This window comes from Erinaceus europaeus, chromosome 7 (assembly GCF_950295315.1).
Source record: "Erinaceus europaeus chromosome 7, mEriEur2.1, whole genome shotgun sequence".
In the NCBI taxonomy this organism is placed as follows: Eukaryota; Metazoa; Chordata; class Mammalia; order Eulipotyphla; family Erinaceidae; genus Erinaceus; species Erinaceus europaeus.
Window position 1 is genome coordinate 1,109,830 of NC_080168.1, and position 25,127 is coordinate 1,134,956.

General features: G+C 60.9%; 3 protein-coding genes across 4 annotated transcripts in view; 1 reads left to right on the forward strand and 2 right to left on the reverse strand.

Moving 5' to 3' along the window:
• The window catches only part of ASB1 (ankyrin repeat and SOCS box containing 1), a 491,590-nt gene extending 468,097 nt beyond the window's left edge, over positions 1-23,493 (forward strand). The window contains exon 6 of the transcript XR_009550593.1: positions 23,482-23,493. The gene's annotated coding sequence lies outside the window, so the exon portion shown is untranslated. The remainder of the gene's footprint in view (positions 1-23,481) is intronic.
• Positions 4,153-6,655, reverse strand: COPS9 (COP9 signalosome subunit 9). The gene is made up of 3 exons (XM_060193594.1): positions 6,502-6,655; positions 5,399-5,471; positions 4,153-4,264 (listed from the first exon to the last, which is right to left on the reverse strand). Exons 1-3 carry the CDS (start codon positions 6,562-6,564, stop codon positions 4,227-4,229), a joined length of 174 nt encoding a protein of 57 aa, XP_060049577.1. The 5' UTR covers positions 6,565-6,655; the 3' UTR covers positions 4,153-4,226.
• OTOS (otospiralin) lies at positions 9,111-10,613 on the reverse strand. Of its 2 annotated transcripts, none has more exons than XM_007531972.3 (4): positions 10,393-10,613; positions 10,069-10,138; positions 9,927-9,950; positions 9,111-9,352 (listed from the first exon to the last, which is right to left on the reverse strand). In XM_007531972.3, the coding sequence occupies exons 2-4, from the start codon at positions 10,124-10,126 to the stop codon at positions 9,168-9,170; spliced, it is 267 nt and encodes an 88-aa protein (XP_007532034.1). In that variant the 5' UTR covers positions 10,127-10,138; positions 10,393-10,613; the 3' UTR covers positions 9,111-9,167. The 2 variants fall into 2 exon arrangements, with proteins under 2 accessions (XP_007532034.1, XP_016047569.1); XM_016192083.2 differs by having other exon boundaries at positions 10,069-10,174.
• Positions 23,494-25,127: the final 1,634 nt, after the last annotated feature.

The window sequence follows — 25,127 nt, forward strand, 5'->3', positions numbered from 1 at the left end:
CGTCGAGATGAACCATGCTGTTCACACAATACACGTCAACAGCTCGGCTTTCCTGAGGAAAGTGTGGAAGATCTGCTCATTTACGCTGACTCTCGCGTTAAGAGTAGAAGCTAGTTTCTGGACGCCAGCCATCTGTAGATTGCACGGTCCAGCAGTGTCCTCTCCCACGCTGTGGCTCCTCTGTCTACACCGGAAATACTTGTTCACAGACCCTACGCCTTTGGCCAGCAGTGCAATGTATCTGCCATCTCCTACATGGGAGCCCATTCTGAAGCACTGCCCAGGGCCCGGTGGGGTGGGGGTGGGGGGTGCCCTGTAGACACGAGGTCCTGGGTGCGGTCAGGTCACTGCATTGGTGACGTCATGCCGGGTCGATCGTAAAAAAAATCGTGTTGATTTGAAACCCTGAGTGCTTACACCATGTACTCTGAACTGATGACTATGCATTAAAGAGCTTGAGACATTCGATCTAATTTCCCTTCATGTCGATTAAATAGTGATTTATAAGACTATAAGTTAATAGTATTGTTTAAAAATAAAGAAATGAACCATTGCCTAAGATAGATACACAAAGATATTCTTCTAAGACAGTTATAAAAAGACATTCTTCTGGGCAGGGATAGATAGCATAATTGTTATGCAGAGATTCTCAAGCCTTAGGCTCTGAAGTCCCAGGTTCAAACCCCCCACACCACCATAACCCAGAGCTAAGCAGTGCTCTGGTAAAAAAAAAAAAAAAAAAAAAAATCCTCCTCCTATGTGAACTTAGTCTTGATTTTTCTTCTAGAGGTTTTCCTTCTTTGATTAGCTTTTACATTATTATACTTTGCATGGAAGTGGATTTTGTACAGTCTGACCCTCTCATTTCACTACCCTCCTCATTTTTTGCTTTGGTAGGACCTCATGGATGTGTATTTTCCGGACCCAGGTTCAAGCCTCCGGCCCCCACCTGCAGGGGAAAAACTTCACGAGTGGTGAAGCGGAGATGCAGGTGTCTCTATGTCCCTCTCCCTCTCAATTTCTATCAGATAAAAATAAAGTAAAAATAAAAACACACAGACAGGGGATGGCACCTCAGCACGGGGCTTCTCAGGGCCTCACGCCTCTCAGTAGCGTTTCCCCGCTGCCGACAGCCTCCCGTTTGCTCGGAACCAGGTGCCTCAGTGGGTGAGGGGGACGCGAGCCCCCTTCCCCAGGCTCCTTTTTCTTGTCCTGTCTGCTAACGGGCTGCCGTGTGGGCAGCAAACAGCTTGCTCTGCTCACTGTGAACCACCGGACAGGCGGCCGGTGTCTCAGGCACCAGGACTGTGAGCCCCGCGGAGCGGCCTCGTGCAGAGCTCCGGCACGACAGACAGACAGACAGACATCACGCGGCCGAGCGCCCGGAGTCACTGCCCACCCTCACGGCTGCCGGCACGCCGCACAGGGGCTCTAAGTCGCCACAGAAGACAGGCAGGAGGCTCCCTTTCCTCCTCTGAAAGGCCAAGCAGCGGGAGCCGCCTTCCTCGCCGCCCCGGCGGGCTCCGTGGGTGACAGCCCCGCTGCGGCCCGGCCACCACCTGCCGCCCGCAGTCCCAGGCGTCGGGGACCTTCTATGCCGGTTCCTGGCGTCTGGTAGACCCCGCGAGGCACCTGCCCCGCCACACACAGCTCCACTTCCCCAGAGATGGCCGGCTCCTGCTCCTTCTCAGCTGTGTGAGGGGCCCAGGCCACACTCCAGCGGGGCAGGGGACCTGCTCCCCCCGCCAGTCGCACGCCACCCACCGGGGGAGTGACAGCGGCTCACCCGCCCCCGGGGCACCGCCCCCCTTCTGGAAGGTTCTGGGGGTGCACCGGGAGGACGGAAGTCCCCGGTCGGGGCCGGCCTGCAGTGAAAGGTCAGCAAGACACCCAGCCGGGCAGAGGCCCCACCGTCTGTGCCTGGCGCCGTCTGGCCCGGCGAGTGCCAGCTGGTCCTCCCAGCATTTACTCAGCTGCACTGGGCACAGCCGGGCACACAGGGCGCCTTCCGAGTGTCGGGTACACGGGGCCCCAGCAGGACAAAATGCAAAGCTGAAGTGGAGGAGGAGGAGGTAGGGGGAAGAAAACAAAGAACAAAGCCCAGCTGGCCGTGTCTGAGGACCGGGCGACAGGCCATCCGCGCCCCCCGCCACAGGGCTCCCTCGGGGGAAGGCTGCAGGCTGCAAGGAGGCAGCGCCCTGCCTGAGGTCCAGCGTCTTCTCCGGCCCCAACCTGCCCCCGGCCGCAAGCTCAGAGAGAGCATCTGGGACCCTCACCCGGGGCATCTGGGACCCTCACCCGGGGCATCTGGGACCCTCACCTGGGGCATCAGGGACCCTCACCCGGGGCATCAGGGACCCTCACCCGGGGCATCTGGGACCCTCACCCGGGGCAGCAGGGACCCTCACCCGGGGCATCTGGGACCCTCACCCGGGGCATCTGGGACCCTCACCTGGGGCATCAGGGACCCTCACCCGGGGCATCTGGGACCCTCGCCTGGGGCAGCAGGGACCCTCACCCGGGGCATCTGGGACCCTCACCCGGGGCAACAGGGACCCTCACCCGGGGCATCTGGGACCCTCACCTGGGGCATCTGGGACCCTCACCCGGGGCAGCAGGGACCCTCACCCGGGGCATCTGGGACCCTCACCCGGGGCAGCAGGGACCCTCACCCGGGGCATCTGGGACCCTCACCCGGGGCATCTGGGACCCTCACCCGGGGCATCTGGGACCCTCACCTGGGGCATCAGGGACCCTCACCCGGGGCATCAGGGACCTTCACCCGGGGACACGGGGGACCCTCACCCGGGGCATCAGGGACCCTCACCCGGGGACACGGGGGACCCTCACCCGGGGCATTTGGGACCTCACCCGGGGCAGCAGGGACCCTCACCCGGGGCAGCGGGGACCCTCACCCGGGGCATCTGGGGGTGGGCGCACATGGAGTGGTCAGCCCCACCCACCTTCCGGGGGCTCCCGGCTCAGGCTGCCTGCCCCTCGGCCTCTGTGGTGGCAGCTGTGTGTCCCGCCCCCAGGGGCCAGGAGGGGCTGATGCAGGAGCGTCTGAGTCCGGGAAGACAGGGCGGGCTGAGGATCAGCTTGAGGTGCAGAAGGACGGACACACAGACACACAAACCCACCTCCCAGCCTCAAGGAAGCTTCATGGAAGAAGCCATGAACATGGGGTGGGTCCTGGTCTGAACCAGGGCTAGTGACATGCACACACACACTCACTCACAGACACACTCACACTCATGCTCACACACACTCACTCACAGACACACTCACATACACACTCACTCAGTCACACAGTCACACACAGTCACACACACACTCAGACAGACTCACACACACACTGACTCACACTCACACAATCACTCACACTCTCAGTCACACACGCTCTCTCACACACTCACACACACTCAGTGACACACAGTCACACGCACACTCACACACATACACACACACTCAGTCACACACGCAGTCACACACTCACACTCAAACACACACACACATACACACTCACACACACACACACTCACACACACACACACACACACTCACACACTCACACACAGTCACAATCATGCTCACACACACTCACTCAGACAGACACACACACACAGTCACACACACACACACTCACACACACTCACACACACACAGTCACACACACACATACACACACACACACACACTCACACACACACTCACACACACACTCACACACACATTCACACTCACTCACACAGTCACAATCATGCTCACACACACTCACTCAGACAGACACACACACACAGTCACACTCACACAGTCACACACACTCACACGTACACACACACGTTACAGACAGAGAACACGTGATCCTGAGCCAGCAGCGAGCTGGGAGGCGACAGGCCAGGTCTCCGGGGTCCAAGGCGGCGTGGGGCCATGGCCACCTGTGTCCGGCTGTGCCCCCCTCCCTCCTGCGGAGCGGCCGCCCCACCACCTCGCCACCCTCACCGCCGTGCACGCCGCCCGTCAGCTGGAGGCCAGGCTGGGACAGCGGCCTTGGGGGGACCTCAGGCCAGGGCGCCCGCCCACCCGCCGAGTTGCTGCACTGGGGAGGAGCCGCCCGGCTCGGGGACCGACGGCAAGAAGCACAGCCCGCGGTGACCACACTGTCCTTTAATGGGGGGCTGACCGCCCATCTTCTCGGCGCTGGGCGCCAGGTGCCGACCACGGGCTCACTGGACGTCGTCGTCATCGAAGAGATCTTCAAAGTCTGCGGACGGAGAAGGGTCAGTGCGGCCGGGGAGCCGCAGGCTGCGGACACCTGTCCCCCAGGCGGCCCCCACACCGGCAGGAGGCCGACGACCTGGCCTGTGGGCAGAGCCCACCAGCTCCGCTCCCCGACCGCCGGCCCCTCGAGGCTCTGCTGGACGAGGCCTGGTGGCACCGCCAGGGCCAGGGGTGACTCCTGAGGAGGCCGCCGAGCAGAGTGGACGGCCAGCGTCAGCCCCAGCCTGAGGCAAAGGTCCCTGATGCCCCGGGTGAGGGTCCCTGATGCCCCGGGTGAGGGTCCCAGATGCCCCGGGTGAGGGTCCCAGATGCCCCGGGTGAGGGTCCCCGCTGCCCTGGGTGAGGGTCCCTGATGCCCCGGGTGAGGGTCCCAGATGCCCCGGGTGAGGGTCCCAGATGCCCCGGGTGAGGGTCCCCGCTGCCCCGGGTGAGGGTCCCAGATGCCCCGGGTGAGGGTCCCAGATGCCCCGGGTGAGGGTCCCAGATGCCCCGGGTGAGGGTCCCCGCTGCCCTGGGTGAGGGTCCCAGATGCCCCGGGTGAGGGTCCCAGATGCCCCGGGTGAGGGTCCCTGATGCCCCGGGTGAGGGTCCCAGATGCCCCGGGTGAGGGTCCCCGCTGCCCTGGGTGAGGGTCCCTGATGCCCCGGGTGAGGGTCCCAGATGCCCCGGGTGAGGGTCCCAGATGCCCCGGGTGAGGGTCCCCGCTGCCCTGGGTGAGGGTCCCAGATGCCCCGGGTGAGGGTCCCAGATGCCCCGGGTGAGGGTCCCCGCTGCCCTGGGTGAGGGTCCCTGATGCCCCGGGTGAGGGTCCCAGATGCCCCGGGTGAGGGTCCCAGATGCCCCGGGTGAGGGTCCCAGATGCCCCGGGTGAGGGTCCCAGATGCCCCGGGTGAGGGTCCCCGCTGCCCCGGGTGAGGGTCCCAGATGCCCCGGGTGAGGGTCCCAGATGCCCCGGGTGAGGGTCCCCGCTGCCCCTGGCCCCAGGCCGGCTCTGCCTGATGGCGTCTCGCGCTGGGAAGCGCCGCCGGGGGTGGGCGGCAGGGTGGCGGTTGACCCTCCAGAGGCCTGTGTCCCGGGGTCAGAGGTCACAGGTCAGCCGGCGGCCCCTCACCCTCACCGTTGAAGAAGTCCGCGTGCACCGCCTTCTCGTTGGCGGCCAGGTCCATCAGGAGCCCCGTGCTGCCTCCGGCCTGGGGGGCGGACAGAGGGACGGACAGAGGGACGGAGAGTCAGGACAGGATGGGGGCGTGGGGCGCACGGGCTCTGGCCTGGAGTCCTGGGGCCCGTCTGTCCGTCTCGGGTCCCCCCCATCTGTCCAGCATGGGTTCCCGTCTGTCCAGCTTGGGTTCCTGTCTGCCCATCATGGATCCCGTCTGTCCATCTCGAGTGCCCCTATCTGTCCATCTCAGGTCTCCCCATCTGTCCAGCATGGGATCCCGTCTGTCCATCATGGGATCCCATCTGTCCATCATGGATCCCGTCTGTGAAGCTTGGGATCCCGTCTGTCCAGCTTGGGTTCCCGTCTGTCCATCATGGATCCCATCTGTCCAGCATGGGGTCCCGTCTGTCCATCTCGAGTGCTCCCGTCTGTCCATCTCGGGTCTCCCTGTCTGTCAATCTCAGGTCTCCCCATCTGTCCATCATGGGATCCCGTCTGTCCAGCATGGGGTCCCCCAACTATCCATCTCTGGTCTCCCCGTCTGTCCATCTCGGTTCTCCCCGTCTGTCCATCATGGGATCCTGTCCTGTCCATCTCGAGTGCCCCCGTCTGTCCATCTCAGGTCTCCCGTCTGTCCATCTCGGGTCTGCCCGTCTGTCCTTCATGGGACCCCGTCTGTCCATCTCAGGTCTCCCGTCTGTCCTTCTTGGGGTCCCGTCTGTCCATCTCAGGTCTCCCGTCTGTCCTTCTTGGGGTCCCGTCTGTCCATCTCGGGTCTCCCCGTCTGTCCATCTCGGGTCCCGTCTGTCTGTCCATCTCGGGTCCCGTCTGTCTGTCCATCTCGGGTCCCGCTGTCCGTCATGGGATCCCGTCTGTCCATCTCGGTTCTCCCCGTCTGTCCATCTCGAGTCCCCCTGTCTGTCCATCTCGGGTCCCGTCTGTCCATCTCGGGTCCCCCGTCTGTCCATCGCGGGGCCCTGGTCGCAGGCACCCACAGCTGACCCCCGGGCTGGCCGCAGGGAGCGTCACTGACCCCAACCTCGCTGACCCCCGGCCTTCACCTCGTCCAAGTCCACGTAGGGCCCGGCGCCCTCGGGAAACATCTCATCCACCGCCGGCTTCATCTCCGCAACCCGCAGCCCTCCGCCACTTCCGCGGCAGCTCTAGACGCCGGATGACCGCCGACTCTATGGTTTCTCCTTTAGTGGGAAGTTCTAGACGCCGGATGACCGCCGACTCTATGGTTTCTCCTTTAGTGGGAAGTTCTAGACGCCGGATGACCGCCGACTCTATGGTTTCTCCTTTAGTGGGAAGTTCTAGACGCCGGATGACCGCCGACTCTATGGTTTCTCCTTTAGTGGGAAGTTCTAGACGCCAGATGACCGCCGGCTCTAAGGTTTCTCCTCTAGCAAGACGTAGGACGCGGCCCACTCTATGGTTTTCTTTCGCCACTTGGGAAGTCTAGACGCCGGAGGACCTCCGACTCTATGGTCCGCCCTTCTCCTGGGTCTGGACGGACGGGATGGCCCTGGACCTGTCTCTCCTAACCCCCCTGGTTCTGTCCTGTCCTCCTGGTCCCGGACCCCTGGCCCAGTCCCTGGTCTTGGCCCTGCCTGCTGTCACTGCCCCTTTCTGTCTCAAGAGATGGGAAGGGAACCCCCAGGAACTCCGGCCGTTCCCGCCCGCGCCCTGGACGTGTCTGCAGATGCCGGGTGGCCACGGGAGGAGCCTGGTGGGCAGCGGGAGTGCAGGCCAGAGCTCAGCAAGACGCCCACAGACTACCAGGGTGTGACCCCCAGGACATCAGAGTGACCCCCGTCATCAGAGTGACCCCCGTCATCAGAGTGACCCCCCAGGACATCAGAGTGACCCCCCGTCATCAGAGTGACCCCCAGGACATCAGAGTGACCCCCGTCATCAGAGTGACCCCCGTCATCAGAGTGACCCCCCCAGGACATCAGAGTGACCCCCGTCATCAGAGTGACCCCCAGGACATCAGAGTGACCCCCGTCATCAGAGTGACCCCCGTCATCAGAGTGACCCCCCAGGACATCAGAGTGACCTCCCGTCATCAGAGTGACCCCCCATCATCAGAGTGACCCCCCGTCATCAGAGTGACCCCCCATCATCAGAGTGACCCCCGTCATCAGAGTGACCCCCCCGTCATCAGAGTGACCCCCCAGGACATCAGAGTGACCCTCCATCATCAGAGTGACCCCCCAGGACATCAGAGTGACCCCCCATCATCAGAGTGACCCCCCATCATCAGAGTGACCCCCCGTCATCAGAGTGACCCCCCAGGACATCAGAGTGACCCCCCATCATCAGAGTGACCCCCAGGACATCAGAGTGACCCCCATCATCAGAGTGACCCCCCATCATCAGAGTGACCCCCCCATCATCAGAGTGACCCCCCATCATCAGAGTGACCCCCCAGGACATCAGTGTGACCCCCCAGGGCATCAGTGTGACCCCCCAGGACATCAGTGTGACCCCCCAGGACATCAGTGTGGCCCCCAGGACATCAGTGTGGCCCCCCAGGGCATCAGTGTGGCCCCCAGGACATCAGTGTGACTCCCCAGGACATCAGAGTGACCCCCCAGGGCATCAGTGTGGCCCCCCCATCATCAGAGTGACCCCCCCAGGACATCAGTGTGACCCCCCAGGACATCAGTGTGACCCCCAGGACATCAGTGTGACCCCCAGGGCATCAGTGTGACCCCCCAGGACATCAGAGTGACCCCCAGGACATCAGTGTGACCCCCCAGGACATCAGTGTGACCCCCCAGGGCATCAGTGTGGCCCCCAGGACATCAGTGTGACCCCCCAGGACATCAGAGTGACCCCCCAGGACATCAGTGTGGCCCCCCCATCATCAGAGTGACCCCCCAGGACATCAGTGTGACCCCCCAGGACATCAGAGTGACCCCCAGGACATCAGTGTGACCCCCAGGGCATCAGTGTGACCCCCCCAGGACATCAGAGTGACCCCCCAGGACATCAGAGTGACCCCCCAGGACATCAGAGTGACTCCCAGGACATCAGAGTGACCCCCAGGACATCAGTGTGACCCCCCACGACATCAGAGTGACCCCCCCAGCCTTTCGGGGACAGTGGCAGGGGTACACACATGGCTGGTGGCTTCCATGGTGAATGTTGGGTGTAGGAGGCTGAGGACACAGGGTGGGAGGCAGAGGTCTCTGAAGAAACCAGGACAGACTGCGGGAGCCGCCACCTGGCGCCCCAGGCGGGGTGACCACTGGTCAGTGTCCAGGTGGTGCCCAAGGGTCCCTTGCTGAGCCTGGACTCTGCCTCCGTCTCCCCACCTGGGCTCCTTGGGTGGCTGGGCGGTCAGACCACAGGGGGACACAGTGACACCGTGGGCAGTCGCCAGAAATGTCACATGGGATGGCGGAGGTCAGCTGCTGGAAAGACGGACAGACGGGGGGTGGGTGTCGGTGCACCCAGTAAGGCACTCACGTTATGATGCACAAGGACCAGGGTTCGAGCCCCAGATCCTCACCTGCAGGGGGAGCTTCACAAGTGGTGGAGCAGGGGTCTCTCTGTCTCTCTATCTCTCCCTCTTGTCTCCTGCCCCCCCCCCCAATTTCACTGTCCTGTCCAACAATAAAGTCATACAAAAAAAAAGAAATATAAAGACAAGATGGATAGTTTGTTGTTTATTGGGGAGAGGCCCCTACACCCCGCAGCTGGGCAGCCTGGCCCCTCAGTCCTCCTGGTAGGGGACATGGAAGCCCAGGGTGGCCCCCAGCGGGAAGTGGGCAAAGAAGGTGCGAGCCAGGTCCTCCAGCTGGGGGTAGGCGCCCTGGGCCTGCAGCTCCAGCACGTAGTTCCAGAAGTCGGAGGTGGAGAAAGGCCAGTAGGGCAGGGCCGGCGGCTCCGCGTAGGGCTCTGGGTGGACAGGGACGGGTGCGGGCACCGCATGTGACCTGGCTGTCCCCTGGGCCCGTGAAGGATGCCCTCCATGTCCCCTGCACTGTCCCCTTGGCCCCCGGGGTGCCCCCACTTTCCCTGGGCAACATCAGGGCCCCCGGAGGCCACCGCAGAGACGGGTACCTTCTGGGACACCCTGAAGAGCACCCTGAGGTTGGGTGACCCCGAGGAGCAGTGAGGGGCAGTGTGGCCTAACCCTCGGGGGACTCCTGGTCTGAGGCTGGGGGTGAGAGGCTTAGGAGAGGGCAGCCGGATCCCTGTCACGGTCACCAGTTAGAGAGTCCAGGGGCACGGGGACACCCCGCAGAGCAGCCCCCAGCCCCCCGGGGGCGGGAACATGTCCAGCCTGAGGGACTCAGGGGCTCAGAGGGTCCTTCCTGCCTGGTGGCCCCGTGCAGCTGGAAGGCAGGGCTCCGGAGGGGGGTGGTAACGTGACTCAGGGCTCTGGCTTCACCTTCTGGAGGGGTGCACCCAGCCCCTATCCACCCCCCCCCGACATTAGAATGTGGACAAATGAGTGAGGGGCACATACCTTCCTCCTGCAGGGGCATGGAGCCTGCAAAGGGAAAAGATCCATCAGAGACCGGCAGCCCCCCCCCACACACAGCAGCTTCAAGATGGGGGTCAGGGGGTGCAGAGGGGACCGGGGGTGGGGGGGACGGGGCAGCCCTCACCCACAAGAGGCCCCAGTAAGATGCAGACGGTCAGTCCCAGCACCAGGTGGGTCCCCATCTTGCCAGGTGTCTGCGGGGTGTGGTGGGTGTTCACACTCAGGTCTCCCTGCAGGTGGGTCCAGAGAGAGTGAGACCCCCGTCCCGCGGCCTAGCCCCCGCCAATCCCAAGAAAGCAGAGCTGGCCACAGACAAATAGCTGGGGTGGGGTGGGGGGTCCCCTCACCCTATGGGGAAGACATGCCCCCAGCTCTCTCTGTCTTAACTCTGACCCTTCCCCTCTCCCCCCCAGAACCCCAAGGGCACCCCCCAGCCCTCCAAGGTCACCTGGTCCTCTGTCCCCGGCCTCAGGCTGTGGGCTCTGCACCTGCACCCAGCTGCTCTTTATAAAGGCCCTGGGGCTGGGGCCTGGCCAGACACCACCCCAGGGTGTCAAAATGAATATTTCATCCCGGCCTGCCTGCGGGTGGCAGACCCGCCCACTCTGCCTTCTTGAATCCTGGATCCTGAATCCCAAATCCGGGCCAGGTCAGACTGGGAGGAAGCATCCCCCCCTTTTCCTCTCCGGGGCCTGGACTCAAGGCTGCAGGGGTGGGGTCTCAGGGAGCTGCTTCCTCTCCCAGCACACAGAGGGGACATTGAGAGCCAGCCTGGGGACACTCTGGGACAGAGAGCCCTCCAATAACCCTGGAGGCGATAAAAAAAAATAGAAGATGATAATAATGAGTAAGAGCAAATGCAAATATCTGTACCAGGCCCTCAGGACACATACAGGCACCAAGCTTATCCCCTGAGGGCCCTCAGGCCGCCACCGCCCCTGCCCGGCTCGCCCCGCAGACACTCGCTGCGAATCTCTGCCCAGCCTTTCTCTGTGGACTGCTTTTACCATTAAGTAGAAATGCAGCCAGAATCCAGGACCCAGAGACCATGGCGGAGCTGACCCTGGGTCAGGAGCCAACAAACTCTGTGTGCCTGCACCTGCGTGTGGCGGGCGTTGCCTGCAGGGCCGCCCCACCTGGAGGCTGCTTCTCCTCCCCTCTGCCCAGCAGCCCCCCCCCACCACCACACACACACTGGTCGTTTTTGGTTTTTTAATATTTTATTTATTTATTTATTATTGGATAAAGACAGAAATTAAAAGTGGAGGGGGAGACGGAGAGGGTCAGAGACAGAGACACCTGCTGCCCTGTTCCTCCACTGGTGAAGCTTCCTCCCTGAGGTGGGGGCTAAGGGCTTGAACCCCGGGTCCTTGTGCACTGTAATGTGAGCGCTTAACCAGGTGCGCCACCTCCCGGCCCTCAGGTGGGGTTTGTCTATTCCGGTGGGAGCCCTGCTCAGCTCTGGCTCCAATGCTGCGAGTCTGGAAGTTGGAGCCTCGGGCAGAGGAGGCCCAGAGCGGCCATGGCCACCCCCCAGGCCTACCAGTGTCACTCATACGCCTGTGACAGGACTCTCCTCCCAGCCCGCGTCCCTCAGCAGGGGGGGCCATGCTCCCACCACCCCACCAAGTCAGAGACAGGCCTGGTACTCTGCCTTCCTGTCACAATCCCTGGGGGCCCGGGGGCTGTGGGGCTGGGGGTTGGGGCCACAGTGGGAGCAGAGCCCCTGCCCCCAGGCCCTGAGACAGACGCAGGCTGTGTGAGAGCCCCCCAAGATTCTGCTCCAGAGCCCACTCACCCCACAGCCTGGCTTCCTGGGGACATCACTGAGGTTCTGGGTCCCACCTGCTGGAGGGCACCTTAGGGAGAGCAGCACCCTCCCCTGCACCCTCCCCCTCTCCCTGCACTCCCCCTCCTCCCTGCACCCTCCCCCTTCTCCCGGCACCCCCCGCCCCCCCAGCAGCCAGGTCAGGCCCAGAAGCCCAGTGTGTCTGCACGTCCTGCCCCGGCTCCCTCCCTCCCTGACTGCAAAGGCCACAACCTGCAGATGGAGGCAGAGGGGACCCTGGAGACAGAGGCTGGAGCTCATCCCTGAGGGTCCTGCCTTCCCCAGAAGGGGCCAGAGAGCTGAGGGACCAGGGGCTGGGGTCTCTCTCTCTCTCTCTCTCTCTCTCTCTCTCTCTCTCTCCATCTCTTGAGGGTCCTTCCTTGCTCAGAAGGGGCCAGAGAGCTGAGGGACCAGGGGCTGGGGTCTCTCTCTCTCTCTCTCTCTCTCTCTCTCTCCATCTCTTGAGGGTCCTTCCTTGCTCAGAAGGGACCAGAGAGCTGAGGGACCAGGGGCTGGGGTCTCTCTCTCTCTCTCTCTCTCTCTCTCTCTCTCTCCATCCCCTGAGGGCCCTGCCTTCCCCAGAAGGGACCAGAGAGCTGGGGGACCAGGGGCTGGGGTCTCTCTCTCTCTCTCTCTCTCTCCATCCCTTGAGGATCCTTCCTTGCTCAGAAGGGACCAGAGAGCTGGGGGACCAGGGGCTGGGCTCTCTCTCTCTCTCTCTCTATCTCTCTCTCTCTCTCTCCATCCCCTGAGGGCCCTGCCTTCCCCAGAAGGGACCAGAGAGCTGGGGGACAAGGGGTTGGGGTCTCTCTCTCTCTCTCTCTCCGTCCCCTGAGGGCCCTGCCTTCCCCAGAAGGGACCAGAGAGCTGGGGGACAAGGGGCTGGGGTCTCTCTCTCTCTCTCTCTCCCTGAGGGTCCTGCCTTCCCCAGAAGGGACTAGAAAGCTGAGGAGACCAGGAGGCTGGAGTTTCTCTCTCTTTAATGTTTTTATTCATTTATTATTGGACAGAGACATAAAAAATTGAGAGGGGAGGGGGAAATAGAGAGAGAGACAGAGAGACACCTGCAGCCCTGCTTTACCACTCATGAAGCTCCCCACCCCAACCCCACCGGTGGGGGCCAGGGACTTGAACCTGGGTCCTTGTGTGCTGTAATATGTGTGCTGTCAACCAGGTGCGCCACGCCTGCCCCCCCCCCACATGACTTGTACTTTCTTCTCCTTTTCTGTCCTTACTTGCTCCCAACCAATACTCCTCCCTGAAACATGACTGTTTCTCTCCATGATTCCTCCATGGAGGAGTCAGTCCAGACCCCACGGGGGGAGCTGGGGAGCAGCCTTGGAGGAGGAGGCCAGAGGCTAAGTTCCCTCCCTGCAGGTCCAGCTAGAAATTCTCTTGAAAGAATCCCAAGGGAGCAGGCATGACAGGTGTGTGATTTTGAGGTCTTTCATTATGAGGTTACAGGGTAGGATTCCTGCACACGTGGAATTAGAAGAGAAAGCTCGGGGTAGGTCCCCGAGGGTCCTGCACACGTCCCCAGAATGCCTCTCCGCGTGTAAACCCCCTTCTCTGAAACCCTTACACCTGGGCCAGCTGGAAGTGCCAGGTGTGGTCACTTTACCCACAATCCTCCCACAGTGGGCATCCTCTGTGTTCACGTTCCCACTTTACAGGTTGTAAGAGACAGTTTGGTCTTCTCTTCAAAGGAGCATGAGTAGCACAATTGTTTAACACACACAAATTACCGATTGTTATCTAAAACCGCCTGTGCCACCAGTGCTGCGTTCTTTAGGTCAGATAGTATCTCTGTGCAGCGTTTACTGGTCCTGCAGTGACACCCGCAGACTCTCTTTCTTCCCTTACGTAGATAATATCTCCTATCCAACAAAAACAACATCAATAATAACTACAACAATAAAACAACAAGAGCAACAAAAGGAAATAAGAAAGAAAATAGAAAAAAATCCAAAAAATATATTTATTTATTTATCTCTTTGTTGCCCTTGTTGTTTTATTGTTGTAGTTATTATTTTTAATATTTATTCATTTCCTTTTTGTTTTTTATTGTTGTAGTTATCGTTGTTGTTATTGATGTCATTGTTAGATAGGACAGAGAGAAGTGGAGAGAGGAGGGGAAGACAGAGAGGGGGAGAGAAAGACAGACACCTGCAGACCTGCTTCACCGCCTGTGAAGCGACTCCCCTGCAGGTGGGGAGCCAGGGGCTAGAACCGGGATCCTCACGCCGGTCCCTGCACTCTGCGCCCCAAGCCCGGTGACCACCATGAACACAGACAGCTAATGTCCCTGCCCCTGACTGTCCCTGCTCCCCTGGTGTGTCCCCAGCTCCCTCTGTCGACACCGCTGCTTGGAGACAGGACAGGCTCTGGTGCAGTCGGGAACTCAAACAAAGGCCCATCCCAGGTCCCAGAGCAGCGCAGGGTGGGGGCACAGGGCATCCTCAGCCCCATCCCTGCCCACCCCTGCCCTGCCCTGCCAGCCCTGCCCTGCCAGCCCTGCCCTGCCAGCCCTGACCTGCCCTGCCCTGCCCTGCCCTGTAAGCCCTGCCCTGCCCAGCCCTGACAGCCCTGACAGCCCTACCCTGACAGCCCTGCCCTGCCCTGCCAGCCCTGCCCTGCCCTGCCCTGCCAGCCCTGCCCTTCCCTGACCAGCCCTGCCAGCCCAGCCCTGCTAGCCCTGCCCTGCCCAGCCCTACCCTTCCCTGCCAGCCCTGCCATGCCCTGCCCTGCCATGCCCTGCCCAGCCCTGCCAGCCCTGCCCCTGCCCTGCCCTGCCCAGCCCTGCCCAGCCCAGGGAAGCTCTCCTCCGGCGGTCTCGGGCGACGCCTGCTGGCTGGCCTGGGAACTGCGCGTGTGGTCCGGCCGCGGGCGGTGGTGGAGCCCAGGCCTGCTGCCCAGCCAAAGGCCCACCCTGTCCGCACACACCTGCGCCCTCTCCCGGCACCTCGATGCTTCTGGAAACGCCTACATGCTCATACAGTGGGGCTGGGGCTTCTGCCAGGGCCCCTCGGGCTAGCCTGCCTGTGACCCCCAGGATGTGCCTGTCGCTTCAGTGGGGAAGGGGGTCTCACTCGCTGACCCCGGGCCCCCAGCCCGGCACCGTTCACTCTGCCGGTGTCCCTGGTCCCCGCTGGTGGTTCCCTGTGCCGGCCGCTCCCATCTCCAGCCCGAGGCTCCGTGAGGGTTTGGTGTCCTGGGACAGAGCAGGCTTCTGCCACCTCCGTCCACTTCACCTGTGGCCCTCTCAGGCCCCTAAACCCCCCCCCCCAGTCCACACTCCTGATGGTACACCGTATCTGATTTATTGTCTTATTTTTTTACATTTATTTATTTATTTTCCATTTTATTGCCCTTGGTTTTTATTGTTGTTGTAGTTATTATGTTGTTGTTATTGCTGTCTTTGTTGTTGGGTAGGACAGAGAGAAATGGAGAGAGGAGGGGAAGACAGAGAGGGGGAGAGAAAGACAGACACCTGCAGACCTGCTTCACCGCCTGTGAAGCGACTCCCCTGCAGGTGGGGAGCCGGGGGCTCGAACCGGGATCCTTATGCTGGTCCTGGCACTTCGTGCCACGTGCGCTTAACCCGCTGCGCTACACCCCGACTCCCTATTGTCTTATTTTTGTACCAGTGATTCACCAGGGTTCCACGACTGCACAGTCCACCCGTGGTTCCTGTGGGCTGTTTATTTCTTCTCAGTGAATTCAGTGTGTCTGCTTATTTCTATTTTTAATGGTTTACAGTAAATGCAGTTGGTGGTCTATGTGTCAAATCTCAGTTTTCTGCAGACACTCTCCCCCCAGCCCAGGGCCTCCTCACCATCAGCACCAGGACCTGAAGCCCTCCCCCCACCCCCGCCCAGAGCCCTTTACTTTGGGGCAACACACCAGGCCCAGCCCACGTTCTGCTTGATGTTTCCCCTTCTGTTCTGGTTTCTCCGCTTCTGTCCATGACTGAGAGCATCCCGTCTTCACCCTTCTCTTTCTGGCTGATCTCACTTCCCAGGATTCCTTCGGGCTCCGTCCAAGAGGAGGGGAAGCAGGTGACCTCACCATTGTTAACAGCTGAGTCGTATTCCACGGTGTCTAGACCACAGCGCCCTCAGCTGCCATCTGTTGCTGGCACCCGGGTTGCCTCCAGGTCCTGGCTGTTACACGCTGTGTTGCTCAGGCCTTCGGAGGCAGAGCTGTGGACGCATCTACATTTTGCTCCCCCCCTGTCAACTACAGATGACCATCACCTGAAGGTCCAACAGCTTAAACTGGAGCGCACCAGTCCAGGTGAGTATAGACACGTGTGGCTCCAGCAAGGGGCTGAACGAGACTCCCGGGACCACAAGACCCAACTCGGGGTCGGCTAGAGCCGGTCTGGGAGTCTCCCAGCGGCGACACACCACTTCCAGGTCTGGGTTTGGTGGAGCTTTTATTTTTTTAATTTTTATTTATTTTTCCTTTTGTCCTTTTGTTGTTGTTGTAGTTTTTGTTTTTATTGATGTCGTCGATGTTGGATAGGACAGAGAGAAATGGAGAGAGGAGGGGAAGACAGAGAGGGGGAGAGAAAGACAGACACCTGCAGACCTGCTTCACCACCTGTGAAGCAAATCCCCTGCAGGTGGGGAGCCGGGGACTCGAACCGGGATCCTTACGCCTGTCCTTGTGCTTTGCGCCACCTGCACTTAACCCGCTGTGCTACCGCCCGACTCCCTTTTTTTTATTTTTTATTAGTGATTTAATAATGACCGACAAGATTGTGGCATAAGAGGGGTAGGATTCCACACAGTTCCCAACCACCAGAGTTCCGTGTCCCAGCCCCTCCGTTGGCAGCTTCTCCCTGGAACAGCTCCAGGGGGCGCCCTTGGCCCAGAATTCACCCTCCGTCCAGCCTGGGCAGGCTTGCGAGGGTGGGTGGCTGCTGGCTGGGGCCAGGGCAGCCGCCTAGAGCGTCCAGGGCCTGTCCTGGCCCTCCTGACGGCACGTCCCTGAGCCAGCCCCACTCCGTCCTCGAGGGCAGGGGACCCTCGCTGGGTGCGTGAGGAGGGTCATGGGGACCGGGGTGACGCCTCTGGACACCCCGGAGCCATGAGTCTGGTCAGTGGAGGCCACTCTGCCACCAAAGAGATGATACTGTGTGATTTAGGAGCTTTAGGCTGCGGCCTGGTGTCCACCAGGAGGGACTGAGGTGGTGAGCTAGATAACAAGAAGGTCTCACTCCTGCGTGGGGCCCAGAGACTGAGACTCGGAATCGCAGGACAAGCACAGAGGCCAGAGAACTGTGTCTGAGGACGCTGCTGGGCGTCTGTGGGAGGCAGGAGGGTGCAGGCACGGGGGGAAATGAAGTTCTGGGGGTCCTCCTAGGAGGCGGCTGAGTGGTTCAGCGCAGACCTCGCAGAAGTAAAGCCCTGGAAAGGGACAGGCTGGTCCCCCCCAACATACTTCCTCTCTCTCTCTCTCTTCCTCTCCCTCTCCCTCTCTCTCTCCCTCTCTCTCTCTCTCTCCCTCTCCCTCTCTCTCTCCCTCTCTCTCTCCCTCTCTCTCTCTCTCTCCCTCTCCCTCTCTCTCTCCCTCTCCCTCTCCCTCTCCCTCTCCATCTCTCTCTTTCTCTCTCCTTCTCTCTATCTCCTTCTCTATCTCCTCTCTCCCCCCTCTCTCTCCCCCTCTCTTTCTCTCTCTTTCCCTCTCTCCCTCTCTTTCTCCCTCTCTCCCCCCTCTTTCCCTCTCTCTCCCCCCTCCCTCTCTCCCCTCTCTTTCTCTCTCTCCCTCCCTCTCCCTCTCTCTTTCTCCCTCTCTCTCCCCATCTCTTTCCCTCTCTCCCCCTCCCTCTCTCTCCCCATCTCTCTCTCTCTCTCCCCATCTCTCTCTCTCTCCCCATCTCTCTCCCCCTCTCTCCCTCTCTCAATACTAAAGGAACTATGGGGTGTTCAGCCAAGCTGCACTGCCCAGGCCACCCCTCTGTGGCTGAGAGGACGCCAGCCCTGCCTGGGTCTCCAGGACATGCCCTCTCCCCTGGCTCTCTGCAGCCTCGGGGGAGCTGGGGTTGGGGGCTGCACTGAGGTCCCAGCCCCCCTGAAACAGCCGCACTGTCTGCCCATCTGTGGCTGCATAAAGGCCGGATTATGGGAACGGGCCCCATGGGTGTCTCACATCCAGCCCTCCAGCCCCACTCGGTGGGGCTCCCCCTGCGAGGGTCTCTGCCTCTGGCTGGGAAGGGCCAGGAGATGCGACCGGCTGGCTGCCTCCTCTCTGCCCCAGATCCTCCATCCACCCGGGAGGAGGCTGCAGCCTGGTGTCCACACAGGATAAAACTAAATGAGGGGGGGTCGGGCAGTAGCAAAGTGGGTCAAGTGCACATGGCACAAAGCACAAGGACCGGCCTAAGGATCCCGGTTGGAGCCCCCGGCTCCCCACCTGCGGGGGAGTCGCTTCACAGGCGGTGAAGCAGGTCTGCAGGTGTCTGTCTTTCTCTCCCCCTCTCTTCCCCTTCTGTCTCCATTTCTCTCTGTCCTATCCAACAACAACTACATCAATAACAACAATAACTATAACAACAATAAAATACAAGGGTAACAAAAGGGAAAATAAGTAAGTAAATATAAAAAATTAAAAATAATAATAATAATAATAATAAAGAGCTGAACAGAGAAGCAGATCAAAGGGAAGCAGGGTCAGAGATCTGCAGAACTCTCAACACAGACCAGCAGACGGGAACGGCAGGGAAGGAGCAGGAGGAGGGAGACAGCTGGGGCCATGGTCACACACACGGCCTCGTGGGCCAGGAGCAGAGGAGCGCAGCCGGGGCTCAGCAAGCCTGCCGGCCAGAGCACCACCCAGAGCCCAGGCTCAGGGAGACGGCGCAGTGCTGGAGCCCAGGATTGAACCCCAACACACGCAACAGAGCTGTGCACTGCCTGGTAGCTTTCTCTCCCTCCCTTTGAAAGACATAAATCTTACAAACAAACCAGAGTCCCACCATATTCTATTTACAAAGCAGGCAGGGAAACAGAACCACTGAAGAAATAGGCCGGAAAAGCAGGATCACGGTTAGTCGGAGGAAGAAGAGACGGGTCAGAAGATGAAGGGGACACTGTTTTTACCTTTATCTATGGGACAGAGACAGCCAGAAATCAAGAAGGAAGGGGCAATAGCGAGGGAGAGAGACAGAGAGACACCTGCAGCCCTGCTTCACCACTCGTGAAGCTTTCCCCCTGCAGGTGGGGACCGGAGGCATGAACCCGGGTCCTTGTGCACTGTAATGTGTGCGCTCAACCAGGTGCGCCACCACCCATGCCCTGGGCTCTGCAGACAGGCGTCAGGGGTTGTGTCTGTGCACCTGGCCGTCAGAGCGTCAGAAGCCGCTGTGATTTCAAGCAAGCAAACCAATAACTGAAACAAGTCAGAAAAAGAGAAACAAAATAAACCAGAAGAAAACTTTTTTTTTTGAAAGGGGGGACAGGCAGTGCTGCACTCGGTTAAGCACACATAGTACTAAGCACAAGGACCCAGGTTCAAGCCCCCAGCTCCCCACTTGCAGGGGGAAAGCTTCAACAAGTGATAAAGCAGGTCTGTAGTCTGTCTCTCTCTCTCTCTTGCCGTGTGTGTGTGTGTGTGTGTGTGTGTGTGTGTGTGTGTGTGTCCTTTCCCTCTCAATTTCTCTCTGTCCTATAAAAAAAATGGGGAAAAAAGGGTCAGGCAGTGGTGCATACACAGTTAAGTGCAAACACTACAGTGCACAAGGACCCAGGTTCAGGTCCCTGGTCCCCACCTGCAGGGGGGAATCTTTCTCCCCTCTCAATTTCTCTTTGTTTCTATCCAATATGAAATAAGTAAAGTTAAAATAAATAAATTAAATTAAACAGAGGGAAAGACAACATTGTACAATGGGGAAACACCAGACTCACATAGGCTCAGTCCTTCCATTACGGGAGTTCTCAGCACCTCTCTTCAGGCTGTGGTGACATCAGAGTCTCACAGAGAAAGCCCCTCTGCAGCTCCCCAGCCCAGACCCAGGGCTCAGGCCTCTCCCACCTGCAGGGGTAAGTGACCCCAAGGAATTGGAGCTGTCTCTGGGAAGCATGGAGCATTCCAGAACAGGTATGTGGGCTCCACGCAGGCTGTGGTCCCAGCATTCAGAGAAATAAAAGGCCAGTGAATATGGGTCCCCACAGGGACCTAGAAGATTCTCTCTGAGGACAGGGACCATGCAAACACCCCAGTGGGCTCCGAGCTGTCCTGTCAGTCCCAGGAATGTGCCACGCGTCTCTGTGTCTCAGGATGCCCTGTGGCCGCGGGGCTGACTTAGATCTGAGAGGGCTGGCCCAGGGGGAGGATGGAGGGGCATGTTGGGGACCAGAGAGGAAGGTACTGGGTCTGGGAGCCACCTGGGGCCACCAGGGCAGCTGGGTCACAAAAGGTGTCCCTCCCCAGACTCTGCCTAGAATCACCCAGGACCTGCCCAAGGCCTGTCCTGGGTGCTACTCTGAGTGCCACTCTGAATCCTGCCCTGGGCCTGGTCTAGAGAAGTTCTCTCCATTGGGCTATGCACAGGAGCTCCCCTCCCACATTCCTGACCCTGAGGAGCAGGAGTTTGAGGCCGCCCCGCATGGCAGGGAATAAAGTGACGTGGTCACAGCACAGGGTGAGGAGGCTCCCTCGGACCCTATTGTTGTCGCCGTGGTGACATGGAGCACGGAGAACAGGCAGCCTGGGGCTCTGGGCTGGGGACCACCACCTCATTCTTTACTTCTGACAGAGCTCCCCCCCCCCCCCGTGTCACAGCCCCTATGTGGGCCTGGGGCAGGTGCCCTCCCCGTGCGCTGTCCCCCAGCCCTGCTCCGGGCTTCACTGTGGACGGTGGCCTTGCGCCTGAGCCCTGGCTGCGGGGAAGGTGGGTGCAGCCACTGGGTGTCTGAGCCCCTTTGTGGCTGCCAGCTCAGTCTGTGAGCCGCTCTCTCTGAACAAAGGTTGCTGGGCCCTAATCTCAGTGCCTTTTGTCCTCTCTCCTGCCTCCTGCTGGGGCCGCAGGGGCAGGGCTGAGCTGATCTGCTCAGAAAGTTGATCCCATTCTAAAGCCGGTGGGGCTGCCTGGAGGAAAACCAGGCTTGTAGGCCTGCCCCAGGCCCCAGAGGCTGCAAGTTCAGTCCCCAGCACCCCCACCTGCCACACTGAGCAGAGCTTTCTCTCTCCTTTTCCCTCTCACGAACTAAGTGGATCTTCGTTTAAAATGGAGAGAGGAGAGGCCAGGTGATGGTGCACCTGGTTGAGCGCACAAGGACTCAGGTTCAAGCCCCGGTCCCCACCTGAAAAAGGGAAGCTTTGCGAGTGGTGAATCAGGGCTGCAGGGGTCTCTTGTCTCTCTTCCTCTCTACCTCCCCCTTCCCTCTTGATTTATGATTGTCTACACCAAATAAATATGATTTTTAAAGAGTAATGAAGGAAATAAAGAGAGAAAAAGAGAGAGAGAGAACGCCCACATCCAGCGAGAAGCAATGACAGAAGCCGGAACTCCCACCTGCTGCTCCCCATAGAGAATTTGGGTCCAGGCTCCCAGAGGGGGAGAAATGTCAGGGAGATGCCCAGAGGGCTCTGAGCCCCGACTCCATCAGGACCCGGAGAGAGAAGAGGGAAAAGGAAGGACACTCGGAAGGAGTCGCAGGTGGAGGTGTGACTGAGGAAGGAGAGAAGGCAGGAGCAGAGGGGGAAATGTGCAGATACATATAAATCTAGACAGTTGTAGAAATACTAGTCAGCCCAGATCTGTGAGCTCGGGAGAAGCACTGCGGTTTCCAGTGGAGGGGACGGGGCAGGACACAGAGCTGTGGTGGTGGGAACGGTGTAAATCTCATAATTTTATAAATCAATATTAAGCCACAGATAAAAAATAAATAAATGAGAGAGAGCGAGGAGACTGTGCCAGGAGGCGGGCAGCCCTATCTGCACTCTCCTGTGCGCCCAAGGACCCTGGTTCAAGCCTCCAACACCACGGGCTCCTGAGGGGTGAGGTGGCGCTTTGCTGAGTCTCCTGCGTCTCTTCCCATCTCTGCTTCTGTGCAGACAGGGAGGGCATATCCTGTAGGCACAAAGCCCCAGTGGCCACAAAACAGAATTAAATACGCACATAAAACACTTTTTTTAAAGTCCAGAAAAACTCAGACACATTTAAAGACAATGTCAGCCTTTTCCCCCACGCCCCCTCCCCTGCCTTCCCTCCTCTCCTCTCCCCTCCTTTTCCTCCCTTCTTCTCCTCTCCCATCCTCTCCCCTTATCTACCCTCCCCTCCCCTCCCATTCTCTACCCTTCTCTCCCTTCCCCTCCCCCTAGCAGGGCCCAGCCTTCCTAGCTCTGCACTTCCCTGCCACCCTGGGCAATACCTGCCTCACTAGGGACAGCCCCCCAGATCAGCCCCCCCAGATCAGCCCCCCAGACCAGCCCCCCAGATCAGCCCCCCAGACCAGCCCACCAGATCAGCCCCACCAGACCAGCCCCCCCAGACCAGCCCCCCAAACCAGCCCCCCCAGACCAGACCCTCAGACCAGCCCCCCAGACCAGCCCCTCTAGACCAGCCCCCCCAGGCCAGCCCCCCCAGGCCAGCCCCCCCAGACCAGCCCCTCAGACCAGCCCCCCAGGCCAGCCCCCCCAGACCAGCCCCTCAGACCAGCCCCCCCAGACCAGCCCCTCAGACCAGCCCCCCCAGACCAGCCCCCCCCAGACCAGCCCCTCAGACCAGCCCCCCCAGACCAGCCCCTCAGACCAGCCCCCCCAGACCAGCCCCTCAGACCAGCCCCCCCAGACCAGCCCCTCAGACCAGCCCCCCCAGACCAGCCCCCCAGACCAGCCCCTCCAGTCCAGCCCCCCAGACCAGCCCCTCCAGGCCAGCCCTCCCAGACCAGCCCCCCCAGACCAGCCCCCCAGGCCAGCCCCTCCAGGCCAGCCCCCCCAGACCAGCCCCTCCAAGCCAGCCCCCCCCAGACCAGCCCCCCCCAGACCAGCCCCCCAGACCAGCCCCTCCAGGCCAGCCCCCCAGACCAGCCCCCCCAGACCAGCCCCCCCAGTCCAGCCCCTCCAGGCCAGCCCCCCCAGACCAGCCCCTCTAAGCCAGCCCCCCCAGACCAGCCCCCCCAGACCAGCCCCCCAGACCAGCCCCTCCAGGCCAGCCCCCCCGACCAGCCCCCCCAGACCAGCCCCCCAGTCCAGCCCCCCCAGTCCAGCACCCCCAGCAGCCCCCCCCCGGCAGTCCCCCCCCAGCATTAAGTAAAAATATCCTGAGTCCTTGGCCAGGTGGGCAGTGGGCATGAGGCCTGACAGCCAGCCTGGCATCAAACGCATCAGGCACGCCTCCCAAGCTGCTGAAAAGGCATAGGGGCACCCCACAGACTCGCCCCCCCAAGCCAGGACAGATGGACAGAGCCAGGACAGAGCCCACAGGCAGCGGGCAGGGGGCACCGAGCCTCTTCCTGCAGCAGACCCCAGATCCGAACCAGAGTGACCCCCACTGAGCCCCACCCCAGGGTCCCTGAAGCCACATCTGTCCAGTGGCCGGGGGTCCTATGACCCCGTGACCCTGTGTCCCTGTGACCCGCCTACACAGGTCACGGGAACACTGGACAGATGGTCCCCAAGAGGCCAGGGGGGTCTCAGCTGACCTGGGGCTGCAGGGGCCTCACACCTGGGATGACAGAGTCACACCTGGGGCTGGGGCAGCCTGGCCGTGGGTAGCACCATGCCACACTTCTGCTCACGGCAGGGCTGGGGGTTCCTCCAGGTCTCCAGCTTCCCTTTGGGGGTTCCCTGTGGGTGAGCCCTCTGGGGAGGAACCCTCTGGCCTCACCAGCAGGGGGCGCTCCCACCCAAGAAAGCACCTTGGGGGTTCCCTGATAAATGCAGTGACCCCCCACCCCCACCTCACCACTCCCTCCTGCCACTCCCTCCTGCGGGTGACACTCTCCAGGTTGTGACAGCCACCTGCCCCATCCAAGCAGAGCCAGAATCAAATGTGTCCTCAGGCAGTGTGTGTGTGTGTGTGGGGGGGGCTGTCCCCAGGCCCCCAGTTCATTGTCTGGGGCCAGGGAGCAGCTCGGGGCCATGGGGGGCTGGGCGGTGACAGATCAGAGACCCTCGGTGTCTCCCCAAATGTCAGGGTGAGTCTGTCCCCCTCCCACCCAGCTCTGTCCCTAGTTCCTGTGGGATCCCTCCCAGCTGACCACCTTAATGCCCCCTAGCAGCTGGTGTGACCAGACAGTACCCCAGAACAGCCCAGGGGTAGCATGTGGGCCCCCAGGACCCCACACCATCTCCCTCCTGGATGCCCTCTGGTCCCCTCCCCAGAGTCCCCCCAACAGCCTCCTCCCCCAACAGCCTCCCCAGCAGCTCTCCTCTCCTCCCCCCTTCCGGGACACACTTGCTGGCTCATCCCCACACCCGCAGGGCCCCCCTGCAGACAGCCGTCTGTCCCAGCTGGAGTGAGGACGCGTGCTGAGAGTGCACATGGCCGTGGGAGGGGTGACTTGTCCCCAGGACTGAAGGGGCGGTGACAGGAGGCAGTTGGCTTCCAGGGACAGGCGGCCGGGAGGCGGGGCCACCTGTCAGCACTTCTGCCCTTCTAGAGATGGCCAGGGAGTGTGGGGAGCAAGGAGCAGGCCAGGACCCCCACCCCCACCCACCCGCAATGCCACAGGGTCTGCCAGCTTAGGCCAGTGGGCCAACAGACATGCTGGTTCTGACCTGTTCCCCAGGCCTGGAGCTGGGGTCTGAGGGTGGGGTCTGGAGCTGGGGTCTGGGGGTGGGGTCTGGAGCTGGGGTCTGGGGGTGGGGTCTGGAGCTGGGGTCTGCAGGTGGGGTCTGGAGCTGGGGTCTGGGGGTGGGGTCTGGAGCTGGGGTCTGGGGGTGGGGTCTGGAGCTGGGGTCTGCAGGTGGGGTCTGGAGCTGGGGTCTGGGGGTGGGGTCTGGAGCTGGGGTCTGGAGCTGGGGTCTGCAGGTGGGGTCCTGGAGCTAGTACCTGGAGCTAGTACCTGGATCAGGTGGGGTCTGGAACTGGGGTCCTGGAGCTGGGGTCTGGAGGTGGGGTCCTGGAGCTGGGGTCCTGGAGCTAGTACCTGGAGCTGGGACCTGGAGCTGGGGTCCTGGAATTGGGTTCTAGAGCTGGGGTCTGGGGGTGGGGTCTGGAGCTGGGGTCCTGGAGCTGGGGTCCTGGAGCTGACAGTTAATTGCTGGGCCAGTAGAGCTGGACGCATGGGTGACAGATGGTAGGTGGGTGTGTGGGTGGGTGAATGATGGATGGATGGATGGATGATGAGGGGTGACACCCACTGACAACTCAGATGTAGATGGACTCGAGGCTTCTATTTATT